This window comes from Lissotriton helveticus, chromosome 1_1, assembly GCF_964261635.1.
Source record: "Lissotriton helveticus chromosome 1_1, aLisHel1.1, whole genome shotgun sequence".
NCBI lineage: Eukaryota > Metazoa > Chordata > Amphibia > Caudata > Salamandridae > Lissotriton > Lissotriton helveticus.
In genome coordinates, this window is record NC_136057.1 from 608,235,956 (window position 1) to 608,259,783 (window position 23,828).

Genomic DNA, 23,828 nt, shown 5'->3' on the forward strand with positions numbered 1-23,828 from the left:
GCAGGTGGATGTTATGTCGTCAAATTATTTAGGCTGAGCAGTGTTGCTAGTGAAATGTGTGTTTTGTAATAAAAGCCATTTGCTTGTGACATTTTTGGAGTGGGTTTGTATGCTTATTAGTTGCCAACTTCAAAGTGCATTTACTCTTAGAGAGTGCAAGTTCTCTCTATTCATTATGTGCTGTATTCCAAGTGCATATATTCTGTTGTACATTAAGATTTTTAGAAATCATTAACTGGTGAATTGAAAGTGCATTTTTGGTGCTTCACATGTAATTATGTTGCTCAATACTTTCCGAAATGAATGTCTATTTTATTGTCTTGCATGGGCTTTTCAATTGTCCAGTAATTGGTGGAATGAAGATCCGCCTTTAGTTCTACAGCCGCAATTTTAAAGGCTTCTCCAATGTAAATGAGGCCTGTTTTCTTGTTGCTGGGCGTGGATTGTGTTGGCCAGGCTTCAAAGTCACTTGGTAATTCTTTAATTAGGGCAATTACCCAATATTAAACATAATTTTGGTCGAACTGTGGTATCCATGGGACGTTCGGCAGAATGAAACATTAATCTCTGTATTTACACTTTGAAGAATTGGGGTTCTGCAGTTTGCCTGTATATAATACATATTTCACATCTCTGCATGAGTTATGGGACTTCTCACAAGGAAAACAGCCACGTATTCTGGTTAGAATATGTCAGTTAAACAATTACAATAATGTATAAAATATCCAAATTAAAAGCAATGAATATATTCACCTCAGTATTTATGGAAACGTTGAAATTGAAGGTAAAATGAAATAATCTATATAAATAAATAGCAAATTATTTAGTAGGGATTTTCCCGAAGGAATTTAGTATTAAATGTTTTTATTGACCATTGTAAAAGACAGAATACAGTAGAGCCACAAAAGGGTCGCGAGGCAGTCCTACGACCAACCCACAGATCGTTGTAAAGGGAAGGTACAAAACACGAGCCATGTCATGAGGAAACAGTGTTATACACAGGAAGCCGCCTACAACCCAGCATGGGCCGGCCGTGTCATAAACACAGTGAAACTAGAAAGCGCCCCCCATACACTTCGCCAGTTCTATCAATTGAGGAGGCATCGATCTTTGATCAGTACTAAGCCAACTGAGTCCAACCATCCTCCATTCTGGCACCTTCCCGTTGCCATAACACCCCTCAGTCAGCCTAAGGCACATCGCACTTCAGTCATCTAAAATAAACAAAAAGAAGAAAGGCCCCCCAAACAGTCCCATCCCGACCCAGAACCCAACAACCCCCTCCCACCCCTGTGACCCCTCCCTTCCCTCCAAACCCTACCCCCACCCCCCATGGTCCTCATCTACACTCCCCGTTGGTCTCATCCAACCTTCAGGGCCGAGTCAGTCTCTCACACCTCCGCTCCGGTCTCCGTCAACCTCAACAATCGGATATATTTTGGGCAAGTTACCTCCGTAAACTCAGAAGCCAATAAAGATAGAAATGGCTTCCACAGCTCGGCATAGCGAGTCCCCTCCCCCGCCCTGGACAACGACAGCTTTTCCATGCCCAGAACCATCCAGAGGCGGTGAAGCCAGCCGTGATATGTGGGAATTTGCTTCGATCGCCAGTGCGCCACTATATTCTGTATTGCTGACCCCAGCACGATGGCCATCAGGCGGCCCCTCCAGGATCTTAATGGGTTGGTCAGTGCATTAGCCAGCCCCAGGAGTACATAGGCGGGAAAGCGGGGGATTTCTGTGTCAAAATGAGTGTCTACTTCTGCTAGGATCTGGCCCCAATATTCTTGTAAAAGTTGGCACTCCCAGAGTACATGAACCGAAGGACTTTAAACAATTATGTTGGCCATGGAAAAAGTACTATGGAATGAACTGAAGTAACTATTGGTCAGAAGCGGGCTAGAAGAACTAAAAGGAGGGGCAATGGCATGTCCGAGAGCACGGATGATTGATGTTTATCTGCTGGACTCCAAAAGAAATTGTGATTAATTAAATGCATAAATGTCTGATCGTTCAAAAGGTCATAATGCACTGAATTTGTTTTCTTATTACTTTCCGATAAGGACATTAAATATTTTAAAACACAACACTGGTAGTGGCTTGACTCCGCCCTCTGTGTCTTCGCAGTCCTTTCACATTTGATGTAGGTGCATTCAGTAAAAGTGAGGAATATGATTATACTTAATACTTGTGTCTCATAACTGGCAGGCCCAGATTGCAATGATGGCAACCCTCAGCCCAATAACTGAATGTTTTATGCTTTTGTTTCGCCTCATCAGGGGAAAATTACAAATATCTTCAGGACAGGGAAATACACGATGTTCTCCAGCTATAAAAGCTTACTAAATTATTTTAATACAGTATCAAAAAACCCAAATATGACGAGATTCATTCGGACATTCATTTAGCTTCAAATTAGATTTACCTTGACACCATTTTCTTTCACAGGCTGCACCATTGACATCTTCTGTATGTGACTTAACATGGAAGATTCTAGTAGGTCATTCTCTGGTAGGAAGTACTGATAGACATCATATTGCAGCCGCCACCGGGAGTCTGGACCCGTGTCATCGTCACATAATGGAGGACTGGATCCTCTGTTAAGATTAAACACATACAGTTTATATGCAAGGCAGCAAATGTGACACTGAGAAAAAGTAAATATTTCAAAGTACTTCATAAAGCATCAGAAAATAAAAAGAACATGGTGAAGGCTAGCTGTACACTTTTACAGTGTTTTGCTCAACCATTAAACAAGAGGCTTTATACTACTCGGTCTCTTTGGTATTGCACCAAGAGCATGGGTGAAACTCTTGTACATAATATCCAATGTTTGCTTTTCTAAAAGACGGAACACGCTTTTAACTTCAAAAACCAAAGCAGCCTCTTTCTGCAATTGATATAAATTTAAAACTGGCTTGTGCTTGAGACATTTTATATATTTTTTGACTTTTTCAGGCATGTTTATCAAACCCTTCTTGCCTGCCACTGGTGTATTCCTTAAAAAGAATGTACAGTACGGCAATTGGCCACAAAAGTGTTGACCCCATCTCAACTATCTCAATACACCTATCGGGGTTAAGGATTACATGGATAGGCTGGACTCCGACATCGGACTAGCTCCCATACCCAAGAGGTAGCTGGTGGTGCTGAGATTTACATAGTCCACCCTGGTTAAAACGTATTTATGTGTTAAATAAAATGTAATTTCAGTTGTATGATGTGGCACTTTAGAGCACGCATTTATTGTGTTTTGTATCTCAAGCTAACCAATGCCATGAAATAGGTCTTGCCCTTTAATTGGCTAGGCTGAAGAACCAATGACATACTTCAGATGCTCCAGGGCACCACCAGACTAACGATGAGTTTTTGTGTCTTAAATATATCAGTACGAGACCAGAAAGTGCGCGTCTTTGAAGCAGCATAACATTTGAGGATACATATGTTCTGTCTCATCAAGCATACGACTTTTCAATATGTGTACTTTGAATCTGTGACTGGTCCTCTAAATCGAAACAAAATGGCTTACGCTTACTCCTTTTTTGAGGTCAAAGGACACAAAGTTTTTCATAATCAAGAGAGTAATATTTTAATACAAACAAAATTATAAAAATGGTTCAATAATGCATACCTGGCAGAGCCCAAATTAGCTGGAGCAAATTTAACAACTGTTTCATAAATATTGTACTCCAAATAAAGATTAGGATCAATATCCAAGTTAAACTCTAGATTACAACCTCCAGGCACTGGATCTGTAAGATAAAAAAAATAAAATGAATGCATTTCCTTTCTTTTCCATATGTACTCCATGAACAACCCTTTGCTATTTTACTGCAAACCTAAAAATAATGCATCCGAGTAGAAACTCTAAATAGGAATCCCTATCGCCCGCAATCATACACGAGCCCTGAAATAAAGTGAACCTAAGCCAATCGAGTATGGAACACCAAGTTATTCACAGGAACACAAATTCCAAACTTCAGCCCAATCTACATTTGGAAACATAGTACATATGTGAATATGATTTTTGTTGTTCTGGGTCCTTTATTTTCATCCTCATGTGCGTCAACTCTTTCGACTTAGGAGTACAGCTTCTTAGGAATGGAACACGATTTAATAAGATCACTAGTGTTTCTATGAGGACAGCTGGAGAGAGTCATCACTAGTATGTCTGGTGCACCATGTGCTGGAGATACTGGTTTCTCAATTAACCATGTACTCCACACCCTGTCAGCCTTCCGAAATATCAGGTGTGGATGTGACTGACAGAGAAGGCAAAAGTGAAAAAAATGCTGAATAACGTGCAACCGATCGTGGCGACTGTGCATGATCTAAGGGAGCTCTGAACAACCTTGGCAAAATCTAAGTAGAAGCAAGGTCTTATTTATGTTCTTATTTTGGCCTGCCCTGGTCTATTGCTGCTCTAATGTACTAATGTGCCCTGTTAACACTTTATAAAAGTTGTAAAGAACCCTTACATATGTTCCCTTAACCAAAGGGAACTTAAGAGGAATACAGTGGTTAGTCTAGTGGATTCTGCTGGGTTGGAATTTACACTTCAGAAGAGCATGAGCTGCCAGCTATTTTAAGGCATAGCTTCAAATTATTGACTGCTTTCAGTTTAAAGGCTGTACATGAAGCACCAGCATGGGATGTGGACTGTAAGGCAGCATAACTGTTGCTAACTGAGACTAGTAAAGGCATCCATGGTGGAGCAAGTCACAAAGTACATGGAAGCAGGAAACCATGAATAGGATATTTAATCATACAGCACAATAGTATTTCATGTTTGCATTGCTTAAACACTAGAAATCATGCCCACACCATTACACTTATGTTAAATAAGACCTCAAAGAGAATGTTAATACTTTCCTATGGGCATTACCGAGTAGGCATGCTCGGGTCAGTCTCGTGCGATCTGGTGTAGCCCATTATGATCAAATAGAAGTCTATGGGCCAGATGTAGGTAAAACTTATTTACCGATTCTTAATTACCGAATTTTACCGATTCGGTAATTAAGAATCGGTAAATAAGAAGTGGGGGTATGTGGGAACATCCAGATGTTCCATTTACCGAATCGTTAAGAATCGGTATTTACCGATTCGGTAAATACCGACCGGTAATGCTCCATTCATTCCTATGGGCTTTGAAGCCCATAGGAATGAATGGGGCATTACTGGTCGGTATTTACCGATCGGTAAATACCGATTTTTGGCAAGGGTGCAGGGGGTGTCACTTTGACACCCTCTAGCACCCCCAAAAAAGGTTCGGGGGCCATATGGCAGGCATACCTGCCCTAAGGGCAGGTCTGCCTGTCATATGGCACAGGTGTGCATGCACACATGTGCATGCGCACCTGAATCGGTATTTCACCATCAAATTGAATTTGATGGTAAAATACCGATTTCTTAGGCCTTGTGGGACTCAGAAGAGTCCCACCTACATATCAATTTTACCGATTCTGTAAAAATACCGGTCGGTAAATTTACCGACCGGTATATTTACAGATTCGGTAAAATTACCGATTTGCCCAGTTTACCTGCCCCTACATCTCGGTAGCCAAATACCGGTCGGTAACGGCCGAATTCGGCCGTTACCGACCGGTATTTGGCTACCTACATCTGGCCCTATGTTCCTATGAAGAATCCCTGTGCTTCAGATTACCTCATATGTACAGGAATAGCTGCTCCGTGATGCTAACTCCTTTTCATTGAACATCCTAAAAGGACGTGGGCTTTCTTCTGTGCTCAAGTATGAAGGCCAATCTCAGCTACTAAAGCACCAAACCATGTTTATCAATTATCACTTTTATAAAGTTATGAGATGTGTGATTAAGAGATGAGGAGAAGTGTTGTTATGGTGGTAAAGCTAACCAGAGCTGTTGAATTTCACTGGTTTTGACGTATGGTCCCTTTAACTGTGGTTTTCGCAGGATATTTTAAGGCTTCCTAGCACATGGGTCATCATCATGTGATGTTAGAGAATCACAACTGTCCTTTAGCCAAGTTTAGATTTTCCAGTTAATCTTTTGGTGTATGTCCAATGATGCTGCAGTCATGGGGCATAGCCTGCTTCCTTACCCAGTAAGTATTTGGCACAGGGTATAGTTCTGCTCCAGGGGTCTTGAAACTGGGGGGCGGGCCATCCTAGGGGTGCCACGGGGGGGGGGGGGGGTGCTCCAGGCTCTGGATAAAAGAAGCATTATGCTCTGTAATAGGCCTAGGAGTATGTGACGATGTGACTTAATGGCTAGAGCTGCTGAATTTGAAGCTGGGAACCAGGTTTGAGTCTCGTAGGAGGCTCAAACATTCTGTGATCCTGAGCACATCACTAACTTCCTGTACCAAGAAGTGAATGTGTCCATCTGTAATGCAACTGGTGGTCATGTAAAGCGCTCTGACACCTTCGGGTAAAGTTTGCGCTATATAAAACTGCAAAAAAAATTGTCAAAGGGGAAATGACGTAAAAGAGTTTGGAGGTACCCCTGCTTTTGTACAGGGTGGGGGGTTCAAACAGTAAAAATATCAAACATACCCTTTCTTCAAAAAAGCCGATGGCTGGTATGAGTACTACTGGAAGTGGTCTGGGTATGGGGTTCTTCTATTCATCAATTGCCTACTAAGTCACACAATATTACACCATTAAGATGAACTTGTCAATACACTTAAATATATCACGCAAAAGAGTTTTGTGTCTTATTAAAAGATTGCTCACAAATTATTTATTTACCTCCCACTGGGGTTACAATCTAACATATTATCACAAAGATTAAAAAGAATTTTTTAAAAAAACTCATACATGATTATACATTTATAAAACAAGTCAAAATTTAATCAAAGAAACAGTCGACGCAGCGTTTCGGTGCCTTTTCTCTTTTACACCTTCTTCAGGACTTTACAACATTTTGACTCCATTGTTTCTAAAAATAAATAAAAATATTTAAGAATTTATCTTTTTTTTGTAAGTTCATCATTTTAACCTAATCATTGTCATCTCTATTTTTTTATATATATATACCCCTAAGTGTACCCTTAGACATGCCAAACCAACTTCTTACACGTAACAGAGAACTTATTCTCTTTGCGTCTTTGGAACTTATTACTGGGTCCAAACTATTACATCACTGTTTTTGGCATTAGGATGCATTATCTTATTGTTATTTATTATTGAACTATTATTCAGGATGTTCGTCATACCTGTGTTTTGTTAAAAATTGGAACATTTCGAAAGAATCCCACATGAGTCTGCAGGCTGCTCAGGTTTTTTTTCAGTTTCCTTGAGCTGAACTGATAATACATAACAGAAGTTCATTTTAGTAATGGATATAAAGCAATCCCAGATGATAATACGTTGCTCAGCAGTTGTCAATATTACCTCTATATCTGAGTATCTCTGTGTTCTATATGCACGGAACACAGAGATACTCAGATATAGAGGTAATATTGACAACTGCTGAGCAACGTATTATCATCTGGGATTGCTTTATATCCATTACTAAAATGAACTTCTGTTATGTATTATCAGTTCAGCTCAAGGAAACTGAAAAAAAACCTGAGCAGCCTGCAGACTCATGTGGGATTCTTTCGAAATGTTCCAATTTTTAACAAAACACAGGTATGACGAACATCCTGAATAATAGTTCAATAATAAATAACAATAAGATAATGCATCCTAATGCCAAAAACAGTGATGTAATAGTTTGGACCCAGTAATAAGTTCCAAAGACGCAAAGAGAATAAGTTCTCTGTTACATGTAAGAAGTTGGTTTGGCATGTCTAAGGGTACACTTAGGGGTATATATATATAAAAAAATAGAGATGACAATGATTAGGTTAAAATGATGAACTTACAAAAAAAAGATAAATTCTTAAATATTTTTATTTATTTTTAGAAACAATGGAGTCAAAATGTTGTAAAGTCCTGAAGAAGGTGTAAAAGAGAAAAGGCACCGAAACGCTGCGTCGACTGTTTCTTTGATTAAATTTTGACTTGTTTTATAAATGTATAATCATGTATGAGTTTTTTTAAAAAATTCTTTTTAATCTTTGTGATAATATGTTAGATTGTAACCCCAGTGGGAGGTAAATAAATCATTTGTGAGCAATCTTTTAATAAGACACAAAACTCTTTTGCGTGATATATTTAAGTGTATTGACAAGTTCATCTTAATGGTGTAATATTGTGTGACGTAGTAGGCAATTGATGAATAGAAGAACCCCATACCCAGACCACTTCCAGTAGTACTCATACCAGCCATCGGCTTTTTTGAAGAAAGGGGAAATGACTCCAAATATTCTTCAAAATTCCCAGTCACACACTGTGGATACTTTTAATAGATACAATTTAATAGAATCATTTTGAAAAATTCTGAAGAGGGCCCATTTTTTTCTACTGGGAGAACGCTCATTGAAAGGTTTTAAAACCACTGCACTAAAACATGCCCTGGTCCTAGTACCCCTGTGTTATATCCGGAGTTCAATGCTATTCATGCTCTGCCTGTAGAATCTTACTGTGATTGTAGTTTTGTATCTCAGTGCACTCCTCAGTTTAAATTCAATGTGAATTATTTTGACGAATTCTACAACATCCGTTGCACTGTGTCTGTCAGTGCCCTCCAATAATGTCTGCGCTATGGGATTGAAAAGAATCAGCCCCGGAGATGTGTGCACTTAAATTTGAAACGTAGCGTTTCTTCTCAATGCATTTCTTGAATTTAATTGAATCAGTTCAACAATTCTTCAAGATTTGGTTATTTATTCAGTTCATTGTTCATCCATTACTTCATGGTGCAATTTATGCAAAATTCCATAGTGTTCAATTTTAATGAAACAATATCTTAATACCAAATGCATTTCAGGTCATACATCGACCCTTCTTCAGGCATCTATAGGAGAGATACAAAAAACAGATACGATTTTTAGAATTAATATGCTGGCGCATTGTGTAATTACTGTTGTTCAAACGTGATCATAACAAATCAAAACAAACTAAAGCCTATGGTCATCTGGCCTTGCAAATTGAGAAAGACAGCTTTATGAGGCACACTGGCAGCAGTAGGACACAAATTTATATGTGTAGTCCTTCTAAGCATCATGATCAGCTCTTGTTGACTTTATGAAAAAACATTCAATGGTGCAACATCAACTCAATTTGCTATGTGAAACACTGGGCGCTTCTATCTAGCATGTATACATCTGTGGATTCTGCTGAAACACATGTCTGTGATAGCTGTTTATAATTTATCGTGTTGGCGGCTAAAAAATCCAATCGCTATCCACTTGGAGTTGTAACTACAAGCGTTGCAAGTAAAAACGCTTTGTGTTAAAGTTCAACGTCACATTCCGAAACTACGCGATTCTTAGTCACCGAATTATCTAACTCGCGTTCTCTTGAACAATAGCTACGTTTAATGTGCGTTAATGTTACACTGAGCTCTGCGCGAAGGTAGTGAGTAAAGCATTACTTGTTCAACCTATTGCGTTCTGAAGCCCCGAGCCTATTAGTCTACGATTAGTTGACTCGCGTTCTTTTCAATAGTGGCTACGCTTAATGGTGGCGCGTTGCTGTTGAACTGAGCTCTGCACGAGTACTATTAGTGAAGTCCTGCATGTTACTACCTTGTGTTTCTAGGTCTAATGCGGCAGGAGTTTCGGCTCTTACTTACATGCTCAGCAACGTGGACGGACGCCGATGGTGTACAACTGATTGCTCGAATACTTCCTAGTTCAAGCTTATGAGAAAGTGCAATCCAAATAGCCGTCCAATGACGGTTCTGGATGTCAAGTTCTCTAATCACATGATGCGAGAGGGCCGCTTCAGTGTGGTCCCCGCTCACATGACAATCTCCACCAATGAGATGCTGTTACTTACAAACGGGATTAATGTGTACACTGTTCCGTCAGGATGCATGATTCTAATTGCTGTCACAAATATTCTTAACGGCTGTGCCCTCATATTAAAATCTTAGTGCATGATGGTGAGAAAAACAAAAATTTCACTAACTCAATATCTTACATAACAATATTACGGTACTGAAAACCAGTATATAGGTGTTGCAAGGTCCAATAATGCTTGTATGAATGTGCATATTTAGAGTACATCAGTAAATGCATTTCATAGGAAATACGCAAGTTAAACACGATCGTTCATTCCGAATGGTTGCAAAGAGTTCAATTTTTGATCCAGAAGAATTCTGCTTGTAACCGTTGTTTATGCTGGTCCATATCACAACGTTGTACAACAGCTTCCAATATTGTGAATCTGATTTGTGAACTTTGGTGGGCAGCCTCCTGCCAATGTGTTGCTATGGTAGACTTCGTATTTTTCATTCTTATGTTGCTCTTATGTTCAGTCATTCTGATTTTAATTTTTCTTTCCGTTTGTCAAACATAGATTTTGCCACTCGGGCATTTGATAGCGTATATTACGTATTTGGTGTCACATGTACTTGAATGCTATAGTGGTATTTTGTAACATTATTGGATGAGTGACTTCTTTGCCTACCAGTACATTGTTCAAATGAATACAGTTCTCGCATCTTTGCACACCATTAAATTATTTTTTGTTGGTTTTCTTGAGGTTCAGTAGCTCTTTCAAGTTCTTTGACCTTTGGAAGGCGAATGTAACTCATCAAATAAGTCTTTTAAATCAGGTTCTAGTTTGGTCAATGCCCACTGTTTCTTAATGATATTCTTAATTCTATTGGCTTGCGTGGAGTATTTAAGGGCACATACGGTTGGTGATTTCTCACAAGATGTTTTAGGTGTTAACGTTTCTCTGTTCAGTTGGCTTACTCTGGTGATTGATTCAGCAATGATTTCTTTTGGTTAACCGCGTTTTGTGTATTTTGCAGCTTGGTTGTTGATAGTGTTAGTCGCCTCAAGTGGGTCTGAAGTTATACGCTTATATCTGATGAATTAAGAAAGCGGCAAGTGTTTTTTCAAAGATTCTTGAAGGAAGATTCGGAAATGCAAACATGTATTCTTATCTGTTTTTTGGTAAACACTCTAGTCTTAATGTTGTTGTTCTCAATTATTACCAAAACATCCAAGAATGCTATTTTAGTTGACGCTGCACCATTGAATGTTTTCTCATAAAGTCAACAAGAGCTGATCATGATGCTTAGCAGGACTACACATATAAACTTGCGTCCTACTGCTGCCAGTGTGCCTCAAAGCGGTCTTTCTCATTTTGCACAACCAGATGACCATAGGCTTTAGTTTGTTTTGATTTGTTATCACGTTTGAATAGTAAATACACACTGCGCCAGCATATTCATTATAAAAATCTTGATTTTTTTTTATCTCTCCCATAGACCCCTGAAGAAGGGTTGATGTATAACCCGAAATGCATTGGGTATTAAAGATATTGTTTCATTAAAATTGAACACTATGGAGTTTTGCATAAATTGCACCATGAAGCAATGGATGAACTATGAACTGAATAAATCACCGCATCTTGAAGAATTGTTGAACTGACTCATTTAAATTCAAGAAACGCATTGAGAAGAAATGCTCCGTTTCAAATTTAAGTGCACACATCTCCGGGGCTGATTCTTTTCAATCCCATAGCGCTAACAGAATCTTACTGTGATGACATGTTATAGAGTGTTCACAGTTGACTGGGCTGAGCTGCCTCCTGGCGGGGTCTTGATTGGGTCTCTTGTACCATCTTGAACAAAGCTACCTGAAACTTATCAGTAGTACCCGACTCAATCATTACAAGTTTTTGGCGATGATCCTGAAGCGAACGTGCGTCTGTCACCTCTTCAAGAACCTCAAGCAACTTTTAAAATACAGACCCTACTGCAACTCAAGTTAAGCCAACTGGTATCTTGGCCCCACCAGTGACATCCCATCTGTCGCCCACAGTAGTCTGCCAGTTGTTCCTCTGTGTCTGGGGAAGTGTTACTTCAGAAGCTGCCCATTCAAGTTTGGGCTTCTACTCCCCACTACCTCTATGCGTCTTGTTTTGTGCCTTCAGTGAGGGTAAGCCTGCCATCTATCAACACATCAGTCGTGTACTGTGCCTACAGTGAGGGAAAGCCTGCCAATGTCTGCGTCTTGCGCTGTGCCTTCAGCGAGGGTAAGCCTACTCTATGCTGTCTGGAAGAAGTGTGTTTCTGGCTCAAAGCTACGTAGCCTGCAATTTATCATTGTCTACACGCTGGGGAGGACGAATGCTGCTTGCTCACTGCTACCCCGGTTTGTGCGGTAATTCTTTGTGCCTCATATAGAGTGGTCCTTGCCACTCATTGACGTTTTCACTGTCCTGGCAAGAAGAGTGATATCCAATGTCTCCTGGAAACCTCTGCCATTTAACTGTCTTCTCAGCTTCAAGTTTTACTCAGCCAGAGAAAGGAGCTACTGCCAGAACGTCGTCTTGTGTATGCTGCGACATCTTTTCTGAGCTGGTATGTTTGGTGTATCAGAGACTGAGTTTCCATGTTTACCAGTGTGTGGAGCATTTTATTTCAGTGTTTTGGGAGCCGGTAGGGGTTACCGCTGCACAATGGCAGTTGAACTGCTTACATTCAAATCCCCCAAGCCTCTCCACCGCGCACACACTCAACACGTGCAGTTTCACCAAACTTACCATGGCTCCGTGATATCTTGGGATGCCTCTGTGGTGTCTTCTGTGACGTGCGCACGCTCTTCAAGCTCAGTGCTGTGCAAGACATTTGGGCGCACGCTTTTACCGCAAGCCATCCAGCGTGTCTTCAAGGGTGCGTGCCGCCATCTTGTGGCTGGCGCTTTTCGTTACACTATGTTTTCCTTCAGTTTTCTGCCAACCACGTGTTCATTTCTTCATCAATAAAGTTTGTCCATTGTTGGAGAGGTCCTGCAATGATGAAGGACGACGAGGGACGAAGCGCGTCTTCACTTTGTTTCTGCCCTTTGTCATGGATGTCGTTACTGATCAGCTGGCAACTGCAAGTACTCTCACTCTTCTTGGCTGCACACTGTCGTATGGCAACCTATTTGTGCCTTTCAGTAACTTCGTTGTTTACTAAAGTGGGCGTAGCATTGCTCAACATTTTGCTTTCTTATGCTGCCACCCAGTGTCATGTTGGAGTTTAACTGGATTTTCCTCATACTTACCGTTCCCCTTCAATCTACAGTGAGCGTCTTTTTTTTTTAAACAAAATTCACAGAGTCACAGCTCACTGAATCAGGGTGACAGGGACACTGTTTTTCCCTTGTTTTTGCATATGGAGTTGCTGAGTCCTGATGCCTACAGCTCAAATTTCCTATGTGCAGTGTTTGATTTTAATGTCTGGTGCGCTTTACTAGTGCATACCTCATGGAAATGAGTTTTTCTAGCTTGTCTGCAAATGTTTTCAGCTTTTTGGGTATATGCCTGGTTTACTATTAACGACCTACGTTTTCATTGCTAGGCATTTTTTAATTTTGTTCCCTCAAGCAAGAGTATTTGTTGCCTTTTGAAACTCGGATGAGACGTTGTTCACTGGTGATATCTCTTGAAGTTCTTATGTGGGATGTTACATGCTTTCTGTTTTCCTACATTCTTTGAACAGGGTATTTATTTATATTCACATTATGATGTTTTGTCCTTCACAAGATTGTACTTTATGTTCGTGTGTTTTCCAATTGTTTATGGATCTTAAGTATACACCCTGTAGGTACACCCCGTCAGGGTACACGCCGTCAAGAGTCCATTGTCTCTCTGCTGTCTCATGCATACTATCTGTTTCCCTACATTATCTTTCCACCCTTTTTACATGGGATTCATGCAAAGTTCACTTATTTTTTGCATTAGTACGGGTTCCTACTCAGACACACTGGTTTCCAATTTGTTCATGGGCCCTTGATATACATCATGTAGGTACACGCCATCATGGTACACGCTGTCAAGACTCTTTGTATGCTATAGTTTCCCTACACGGGAATCATAGAGGGTTTCAGTCCTATCTGCTCTTTGTATATTCGTACAGGTCACATGTGCGCAACTTATTTCTGTCTCCCTCCTGGGAGCTATGCGAGGGTTTTAGTCCTTTTCGCATTATTATATGGGTCCCTATCCATATCTGTTTTCTGAGGTCACTCACATTATTGTATGAGTCCCTATTCAGATCTGATTTTTCTTTTTTTTTTTTTTACATCGCTCACCTCTGTATTATTATACAGATTTCTATCCATTTCTGTTCGGTGACTTCGCTCAACGTTTTTTTTTTTTAACTATTTACAAGGACTATGGTTCCTATGGGTTTTTGTCCCATCTGTTACTGCTATAATCCCTTATCTTTTAAGCGTTTTGCTTTTGGGTTATAGTCCTCCCAAACCTCACATTTATATGTATTTGTTTTAATGAATTTGCTATTATTATTACACTGTTGTCTTAACATTACATTTTTTCATTATGTTTTTTGATAATGGTGTCTGACTTGGGTGAGGATGGTTGGAGTATTTAATTTTTTAGAAGTAGCCAATCCAAAGCATGTTGTCTGTGAAATAGAGGAATTCAAAAACAACATTTGATTTGGGATGAGACAAGCACGGTGCAAAGCCTCAGTGCCTTGTACCTGCCAGCTTTTAGAACCCCAAACTGATTTTAGGTCAATAGTTTCCTTCCACAATTCATAGCCGCCAACAGCCATCTGATCAAGAAAGGACTTCGAGTACAATAATTTGTTATCGGTAAGTCTAACCTTGGACATAGGCTTCTGTGTCATTTTAAAATAAAAGGACTCGGGATTAGACTGATTGAAGTCAGTAAAATAAGTGTACTTTTTCAAAAAAGTACTCGAACTGCCTTTTTTAGGAGTTGGGCAATGCTCCCATTGTGTATAATATACAGTATTCCTTCTAGAAGTAGTTTTATGTAAGAAGTGATTGCCAAAATGTTGAAAGCAAAACAAATCACCATAATTAGCAGATTCCAAGTACAAATCTTCCGCATCAAAGGCAGCATAGTATTTCAAATCAGAAAACAAAGACTCTACGGCCTGAACATCCCAATCATCAGAACGTATGTTTTGTTTCACTACATCCCCCATGTTAACTCTAAGCACATTAGGGACATTAACAACCTCAGTAGGGCCATGAATTTGAAATCTTACAGCATCCCACACTATCCCATCAAGGACAGGTCAAGCAGTGATGTTAACAAATGTCAAGTCTCTTTTCAGTCTGTGTGCAGAATGCGATGAGGAAAGGGGGGCCAAAGTTCCATTGAGATGTTGAATGCATGTTCTTTCCTCGACATAGTGTCCATTTATAATCCGGAAAAAATGAAACAAACCCAATTGACATAAAAAGGTAAATTGAAAAAAGCACCAGCCAAATATATGTCCATGGGGGAATCAAAAAATGTTGCTTAAATAAGCTGGCATAAACTGCAAAACGTGAGGGTTTCTTCAAGGCATTGGAAACAGTGTCAAATGAAAATCTGGATTCTGTGGCCAAACGTGCTTGCAGGTCAGGCATGGATAAGTCAGTGGGGTAAGTGTAGTCTATTTCACCATGGTCAGAACCAGGCAAAGTACTTAATAAAGGACAGGAAATTGCAGGCAATTCGATGGCCACTTCAGTTTCAGGATTAGAAGCAGTGGCCAAAACTGAATTTCTCACAATGGAAGGACAGGAGACTGCCGGTGTCATACTAAGAAGAATCGGCCACTCTGTGTATCTTGACATTGTCAATTGAGATAACCCGTTTTCCTTACGACCAGGAAGCGGTGGTAAAATGACTGTTCTTGTGCCCTTCACTCCAAGGACTGGAACCGGAGCTCGATAGGAAGGACCAAATTCTTTCTTGTTATCGATCTTCTCTCGAACCAGTTCTCCAACTTGGGGTAGCCAGCCGACTACTAGGATCTGCAACGCAACATCCGATGTGGAGGGCAAATGTTCCTTTGCAAGACTGTCTCTGGTCTTTTGTAGATCCTGTAAAACATTGCAATGTTCATCTACGTCAAAGGTTGTGGCGCGAGCCACGCAGTCTAGACCGTTAAGGTCAGGGACGTACATCTTGATGCCAAAGAGCATTTCGTATGGGGTCCGCCCACCCAGAGACCTTCTAGGGAGATTAAGAGCACGCTGCACGCCATTGAGGTGGGCCAGCCAGTTTCTGCCAGTGCCTATAACTCGAGCTGTCAAAGATTGCTTTAAATCACGGTTCATTCGCTCCACTACACTAATACCTTCAGGTCTGTAGGAAGACGAAAACTTGACTTGGACCCCCATCGAAGTCATGGCATCCTTATACGCCTTAGAGGCGAAAGCCGGACCCTGATCCGAATGGAAGGTACCACAGGCAAAAATCCCTACAAAGACACGCAAATCTCTAATGACAGTTCGTGAATCAGCGCTGCGATGGGGCCAAACCCATACAAAGCGTGTGCATGAATCCACTGCTACTAAGATGTACTTATACGCAGTATCAGAGGGAAAAAGGACCGCAGTGATCTAAAACACAACCTAGCGGTTTATCAGAAATGTACAACTGTGTCTGTGGCGGACGCGCAGCAGTCGAAGGTTATATCTGCTGGTAAATGTCACATTGAAGGACATAATCTCGCGTCTGTTTGTACAGTTCCCGCCACCAGAAACGTTGTTGTAATTGAGTTACAGTGGCCGAGACGCCCGCATGCGCAGACGCAACACCTTCATGTGCCGCTGTAATCAACGTAGCCCTGCGATCCGAGTTGGGAATCAAACGTTCTCCAACTTCAGGAATTTTCACAAAAGGAACCTTTTCGGGACTTAAGTGGTATGTGTACTTCAAAGGGAACCCCGTAGGATGTTTACCTCCCTTCTCAGTGGCAGCAACAGCTGCCAAGATGTCATCATCAATCTTACTTTTGGACCGTGTAACTGCTGCAACTAAATATGTAGACACCGCTGACCTCGCTGCTTCATCCGCAAGCGAGTTAACGACAGCGTGGACTCCCACACGCTGATGGCCAAGAGTATGAATTACAAAAACGAGTGGCAACGTAGCCTTAAGCTCAGCCACGCGAACCCAGATCATCTTGTGTTTTATTGTGCTACCCTTGGAATCACGAAAATCATTCTGAATCCAAAAGAACACGTTTTCATTGTAAGACTGGACACAGTAATAAGAATAACTCACAATAAGAGTCGTCACAATAGGATCTGCGTACTCCAATGCTAGTAATAGAGCACGAAGCTCTGCTAATTGTGCGGTGCAGTCCCCTAGAGTCTGCGTGTGCACCACTCTGGACTTGAACTCATCGTTCACCATGGCACCGACCACAATGGCGCATGCGGAAACGTAGCCGTGTTTAGAGCCATGCGCAACCTGCGCCGAACCATCAGTGTAAATGACGCAATGGAAGTCCTCCAAAGGTCGCATAGCCAGAGGAGCAGGATGAACGAATTCATACTGCAAGTACTCTTGCGACCGTAATGAGGCGTCAAAAATAAACGTGACATCCGTGGACGTCAAGGAAGCAGCCCATTGAATCCACTGAGGGTGCAAAGCTTTAGAATTCGGTACACTGGTTTCGTAACTGCCTCCAAATGAGGACAGGGTGTTACAACCAACATGCGCTTTCCCTGTGACAGAGCACGTTCCTTAAGAATCGCCATCTGCACTGCCGTTAAAACTTTCTCCACAGTGGAAAACCGCATTTCAGCCAAAGTGTACAAGTGTGACTTGTAAGCAATAGGTACTGTGTCTCCTTCATTAAAAGTGAGGTACGTGAAACCCACTGTCCCAGGAATAATTCTTATCACCAGGTTGGTGTGGTTATCACGAGTCAGTAAGAATTTAGAAGCGAGCAGATCAGCCTGCAAGGATTGCAAAACGGCTGAGTGCTCAGGCAGCCAGCATGATTTGGAAAAAGTTGGTTGTATCAAAGCATACAAAGGCTTGATACGCTGGGCATATTCCGGAATGTATGTCCCCCGAAATTTAAAAAGCCCAGTAAAGACTGTAATTTATTCAGTGTTGTAGGAGCGCGCAACTGTGCGCATTTCTCCAAGAAGTGAGGAGCCAAACCTCTACCTTCATTGTTGAGCTCATAGCCCAGGAACAACACTGTGTACTCCGCAATGTGCGATTTTGCAAAGTTAAATTTGTAACCCATGTCTGCAAAGGTACAAATTATGGAATTCACACGACACAGATGCTCCCAAATTTCGTCGTCTGAGATATATGTCATCCACATACGAGCAAGCATCTGGGTCGATCCTCTCTGAAAGAGAGACTATGCGGGCGGTAAAAATACCAGGACTATTCTTATAGCCCATTGGGAGACGCCAAAATTGTTTTTGAACTCCAGCGCTTGTAAAACTGGTCCATTGGGAGCTAAAGCTATCCAATCTGTGGGCATAGAAACCATTAGAAATGTCAAGCGTGGTTTTAAAACGCTTATGCACTAGACTATCCACTAGAGCAGAGCCGTGAGTATTCTGTACTGCACAGTTACGGCAATGCGAGTTCAAATGCCGGTAATCCAAAACCAAACGATATGACTTGTCAGGCTTGGTTACAGTAAAAAGAGGGTTATTCATCAGTGACACACATGTTTCAATAACTCCCTGATATTCCAATTGTACAAGGATTGCCGCGATGGAAGCTTTGGCTTCACGACGTATGGGATATTGAGGTTGAGGCTGCGGCTGAGACCGCAAAGGAATCTCGTGGCATGGGGACAATTTATCCCAACCACATTGGTTGCGGTACAGAGCCGGTGCTAGAGCCCTAGCCCACTTTTCTGCAAAATGCTGCGCATGCTCTTTCGAGACAGTGTTCGCGAAACTTGGGAGGATTACCTCCTCCCCTCTCGGAGCAGCGAGCACAAAAGGTGGGGGCCAGTCAGCCTCCGCAAGCAAAATGTCATACGTAGACGAAAGATTTTCCCAAAATACCCCTTTGATGGTACGTTGTATGTCACCTTCTATTAACAGGACAATTTCATAAAGTCTATCAGGGGGAGCAACTCTTGTATCGGCTGTTTCTATCACAACATAAATATCAGTCGCTGTCACCTTCAGTAGTGGACGCAGGGCCTCTCTCACAATGGTAATCTCCGCCGCGCTGTCCAGCAAAGTCAGAGCCCATGTCAGATTCCGAAGCCGCGTTCTCACTATCTGTGGCATATCGATGCGCTGTTAAAGCCGCGACTTGCTTTTTGGCAAACTGCGGTCTCTTCGGCGTTGAGCCGTCCTGCTGTCCTGTGCCTTCTGTCTGGCGGGGCTGGTCACGACCTTGCTGACCACCCCGACCCCTTCCGCCTCCTCTACCACCGGTCTTCGGAGCCGATGAGTCCTGAAAGGAACGAGGAGAGCGTTAATCAGAAACCTGAAATCGATCAGGTGATTTAATCGTCGCGCAAGTCATAAACACGTTCTGTTTGCGCAGGCATCAGAGACGCAGGATAAGACTCCTGTTTTTGCTGCTGTTGCTGTTGCTGTTGCTTACCCTGTTTCTGTTTTTTAGGCCAATTCTGTTTTTTGGACTGGGGCTGAACTTCCGTTTGTGAAGTCTGCCCTTGGGGTTGCTTTTTCTCCTTTACAGAAAAAGGCTTCAGACCCTTGCTATTGCGACCCACCTTTCTATAAGCAGCCACAATAATCCTCGCCAACTGCCTGGGTTTATCAGCATCGGGAATCGCCTCCAAAGCATTAGCAACTTGAAAGTTCACTGCATCCCCCTTGACATTAGCAAGAATGAGATCGCAAACTATATCAAAGGAGCCACACAGACGCATACCCAATTCAACTGCTGCCTCCGGTCCGTGATCATCTTGAACACATTTAACGATATCAGGCAGGACAGCCATAGACTGAGTGCCGTAACACCTTGCATAGACCGCCGCAAATGTTTTTCCCCAGGTCTCACAGTCAACGAGTTCGGGGGCCAAATCCTTCGGTAAACTAATCGTTAAGATCCTATGTTTATCTCCAGGAGTTGTATTAGGAAACTCTGCTTCCAGCTGGTCAAATTTCTCGGCAAGCCAGAAAGGAAAATCATCCTTTTCCTGGGGACGCTTACCCATCACTGCATTGACCATCACAGGACAGCTTCAAACCGCCCTGTCCCGCTGGAAGAGCCGGACCCCCCGGGGGCCCACCTGGGAGATGACGACCTATGTATTGCACTAATGCACGTATCACGGCAATAGAAACTACATGCAGTCTACGAACCTCCGCTAAGGTACAATTGCCGTGTTGAGGATGAGGAGTAAATCCAGCCAAAACAGGCCAATTTGCGCCTGGAATGGACAAAGGACCTAACCTCGGAGCGGTTAAAGAATGGGGTAGGGCGCCACCAAATCAAACGCGATGCTGCCAATGATCAATAGGTACTTCCAGTGCCCTGTACGGAGTATATTCATTCGGCACAGGTAAGGGAGTGTAATTGTGGAACACACCAGAATTAGTGTCCACAGCCGGAAATGTCACCCACGAATAAAAGAGTTCGTATGGGTAAGCTGCTTCCGCACTCACCACCAAAATCACAGCCAAGCCATCAACGGGTACATTGTAAGTTTGCAAATGATTGCGCACCGATATGTGACTATGCTGCGGAATGTCCACAGGCTGAGCCATGACTGCACAGGAACTTAGAAAAACAAAGTAAACTTTGTAGCACAACTGGGTAGTAATTCAAAGAAACCGTTTTAGAGAGATTCAAGCTTGAAAAGACCTATTTCAAAAATAGGTAGGTTTGTCCAACACCACCGTTTTCCGGAAACAACAGTGAAGGGGTTAAGGTTTGAATGATATACTACTCGAGTGTCATGATATAAGACCACCAACGTGTGGGCGCCATGTGGCAGGGTTTCCGTTCTCCCACAGAACTGTGCATAGAGATTTGGAACCTCGGCGAATTAGGGTGACCCAAAACTCACCTCAGTACCCAAAATCCCCTTACCAGGCTAGCTACAGTGTCTCATTGGTCATCACAAACTTCCAATGATTAGACAAACCAGAACATGAACTTACGATATCTCAGGTTACGTGGAACACATGAACACTCTTTTGTTATACTATCATTTCAAACCAGAACGGGGAGTAAATGAGGACACGTGCACATTTGAAATATTTATTTACTAATGCCGTTTTCTCAAACGCAGTATCTTAGATAATACAAGGAAACATATCACAAGCAAAGTTATCAGCATAGTTACTAGTCCATAGAAAGCAAAAGGTGATAGCATGCTAAGATGCTTTAATGAATAAGGGTTAACAACACCTATTTCTCACCCTCCCTAACTAGCATATTATATTAATATCTAAGAAGGTCTCTTTGGGTTTTAGCAGGGCGGGCCCATACCTCAAGATCCTAGTATGAAGAGATCACATCAGCTTCCACCAGCTCTCTCTGCATGCGAACCGCATCAAGTGTGTATCTGTGTTCTAAGCAAAGCAATATAAAACCCGCCTAAAGCCTAAATTTGGCAGAAGCTGCACTTATGTTATGTCTATGAAGGTGCGGAGATCAGACCTCATAACAATTCTGTGTCGTGTTATCCTTGAAGCTTCAGCACTCTCTGTACAGACATAGTTTAATAAGCAAAGCTGATATCAGAGCAATAACATTATTCTCATGTAAATCACAACGGTCTTCTAGGTTGAAAGCTAAATCAACAATTAAGTGTCGTGTGCAGAAGCAGCAAAAGGAAAAATGGCGTTTAAACATTTAATAAGCCTATGCTAACTTAACACATCATAAAGATAAACAGTAGCTATATGACAATTACACTGTTGTCTTAACATTACATTTTTTCATTATGTTTTTTGATAATGGTGTCTGACTTGGGTGAGGATTATTTTCTTCTTTTACTTCATCTTCCTGGTGTCTCGTGTGGATTCTTAGCATTTCGCTGCTTTTCGGTCGTGTTTTCTTGCTCTGTTGGTTTTTCGTTTTTCAGCCTCCTTACATTCCTTATCTGGCCAGTGGGTGTGTTTTGGTGCAGTCGTTCGTGCTTCCTCTTCTCGGACTATGTTTTTTCTTGCCTTTGCTTTTGTGTATAGAAGGGAGGATGGTTCTTATGTTCTTGTTTGCCTGTCTTCGTTGCTTCTCTCATTCTTTCCGGTTGCTCTCTTCTTTCATTGATTTGCGGTTTTTATTTCCTCTCCTCCTAATCTTTCTATTTCTCTCATGATTGTTCTTTTGTATATTTGGGAGAAAGGGGGATAAGTTATATCCCGAGTTCAATGCTATTCATGCTCTGCCTGTAGAATCTTACTGTGATGACATGCAATAGAATGTTATTAGTCAAATGTTCACAGTTGACTGGGCTGAGCTGCCTGCTCCTGATTGGGTATTGATTGGGTCTCTTGTACCATCTTGAATAAAGCTACCTGAAACTCATCCCTTGTACCTGACTCAATCATTACACCGTGCTTAAAGTTTTTGCTGGGAATGGTCCAAACCCACGACTACAGGGCCCTGCCTAGTACCTCTGCGTGTGGTACTCACAGAGCATGACATACTTCAGTACCCCTTAGAGATCTGCCCAGCCTGGAGCACCTTTCAGCCATGTCATGTGTGCAAGAATTGCATCAAGAATTTTCTGCAAGGCTGGCTTGGGAGTTGGGACATGCCCTAGGGCACTATGGAACCAGATTACAAGCAGCACTGAGCGCAGCATCTGTTTTACAGTAGTCAAAGGACGGCCTGTTAGAGACACAACACAAATATACAGTAAAAGGAATAATCACAGAAGAAAGCCAAAACATGCATTGTAGAATTGTTTTTCGAGTTCGAATCCAAATCAGCCAGTATTAGGCTGCAGACAGATCACCATGCAAAACTACTGGCCAGAGTTATTTTATTCTTGCAACGCTAGCCAACGAGGGCATCTGGCAACTCACAGGATCTCCAGTACCAAACTGTCTATTTAATTAATCCAGCAGCGGAAAGTCGTAAACAGTTTGCCAGTACGTTACCATTGTCAGTGTATGGGACAGTGACCGTCAAGGCCAGCAGGTGGTTGACGTCATCCGAGTGAAGGTACCACGTGCACACCGTCTGCTCTGGCCGGAGGATGGACAGTAAGCCCGTGTCATCGCCACTGCTTGCGTCGGTTGCATTAGGAATCTAAACACAAATTATTTCAGTGACGAAACACTTCTACAAAGAACACATTCTTCAATTAATCCATTAGAATTTCCCGTGATTCAACTTTTAACTGTACAGCACGTAATAACGTGAAATAAGAAAAAAAAATCGCTTTACTGAAAACACCATTGAAAGTTTACATTAACCTGAATGACGTTTATAAAAGCATCGAGCATGAATACATGGTATATCCGCGTCACGAAGACCAAGATTTCCCTCATGGTGGTTCACTCAGTCCTCACTATCCCACCAGCAGTAGAAGCCCTTCTTTCAGCAGGCCGAGAGGACACGCGTGTACGTGCCCACATACCTCACCTCGTGCTCCTCTACACAACCATCGCTTTTATCTCCTACTATAAGAAGGTGTCAAGGCACAGGCCACGTTGATGCCTGGGAAGATATTGAAAAAGGGATAACAAGGTTTTGGAGGACTTGAATTGCCATGAAGATAATGTTTCTTCTTTTGTACGTCTACGTCCTCCTATCCAGACTGTGCAAATGCAAACATTTCCGAAGCAGATGAGCACAAGGTGAACAAAGTGCTACACAAAAAGTTCAAACAAAATCATTCGACCAAAAGAAACATCAGTTTCTATTCAGGTTTCTCAATGTATGTGTAAATAGAATTGTTTTTTCTGTGGCTCTGACAATGCTAAGCACATCAACACCTATTGAGTCTTAGAGCTGCGCCTATGTAAGCATCTTAAATACCGTACATAAATACCTCAAGAGAAGCAATGGAATGGCACACAAGCCTATTGTGCTTATT

At 41.9% G+C, this 23,828-nt stretch overlaps 1 protein-coding gene across 1 annotated transcript in view; it reads right to left on the reverse strand.

Moving 5' to 3' along the window:
* The window catches only part of TM7SF3 (transmembrane 7 superfamily member 3), a 220,703-nt gene that overhangs the window by 84,297 nt on the left and 112,578 nt on the right, over positions 1–23,828 (reverse strand). Inside the window, exons 3-5 of the mRNA XM_078674122.1 lie at positions 22,888–23,038; positions 3,632–3,752; positions 2,426–2,597 (exon numbers count right to left, since the gene is read on the reverse strand). Of these exons, the coding sequence (XP_078530248.1) occupies positions 2,426–2,597; positions 3,632–3,752; positions 22,888–23,038 (444 nt within the window). The remainder of the gene's footprint in view (positions 1–2,425; positions 2,598–3,631; positions 3,753–22,887; positions 23,039–23,828) is intronic.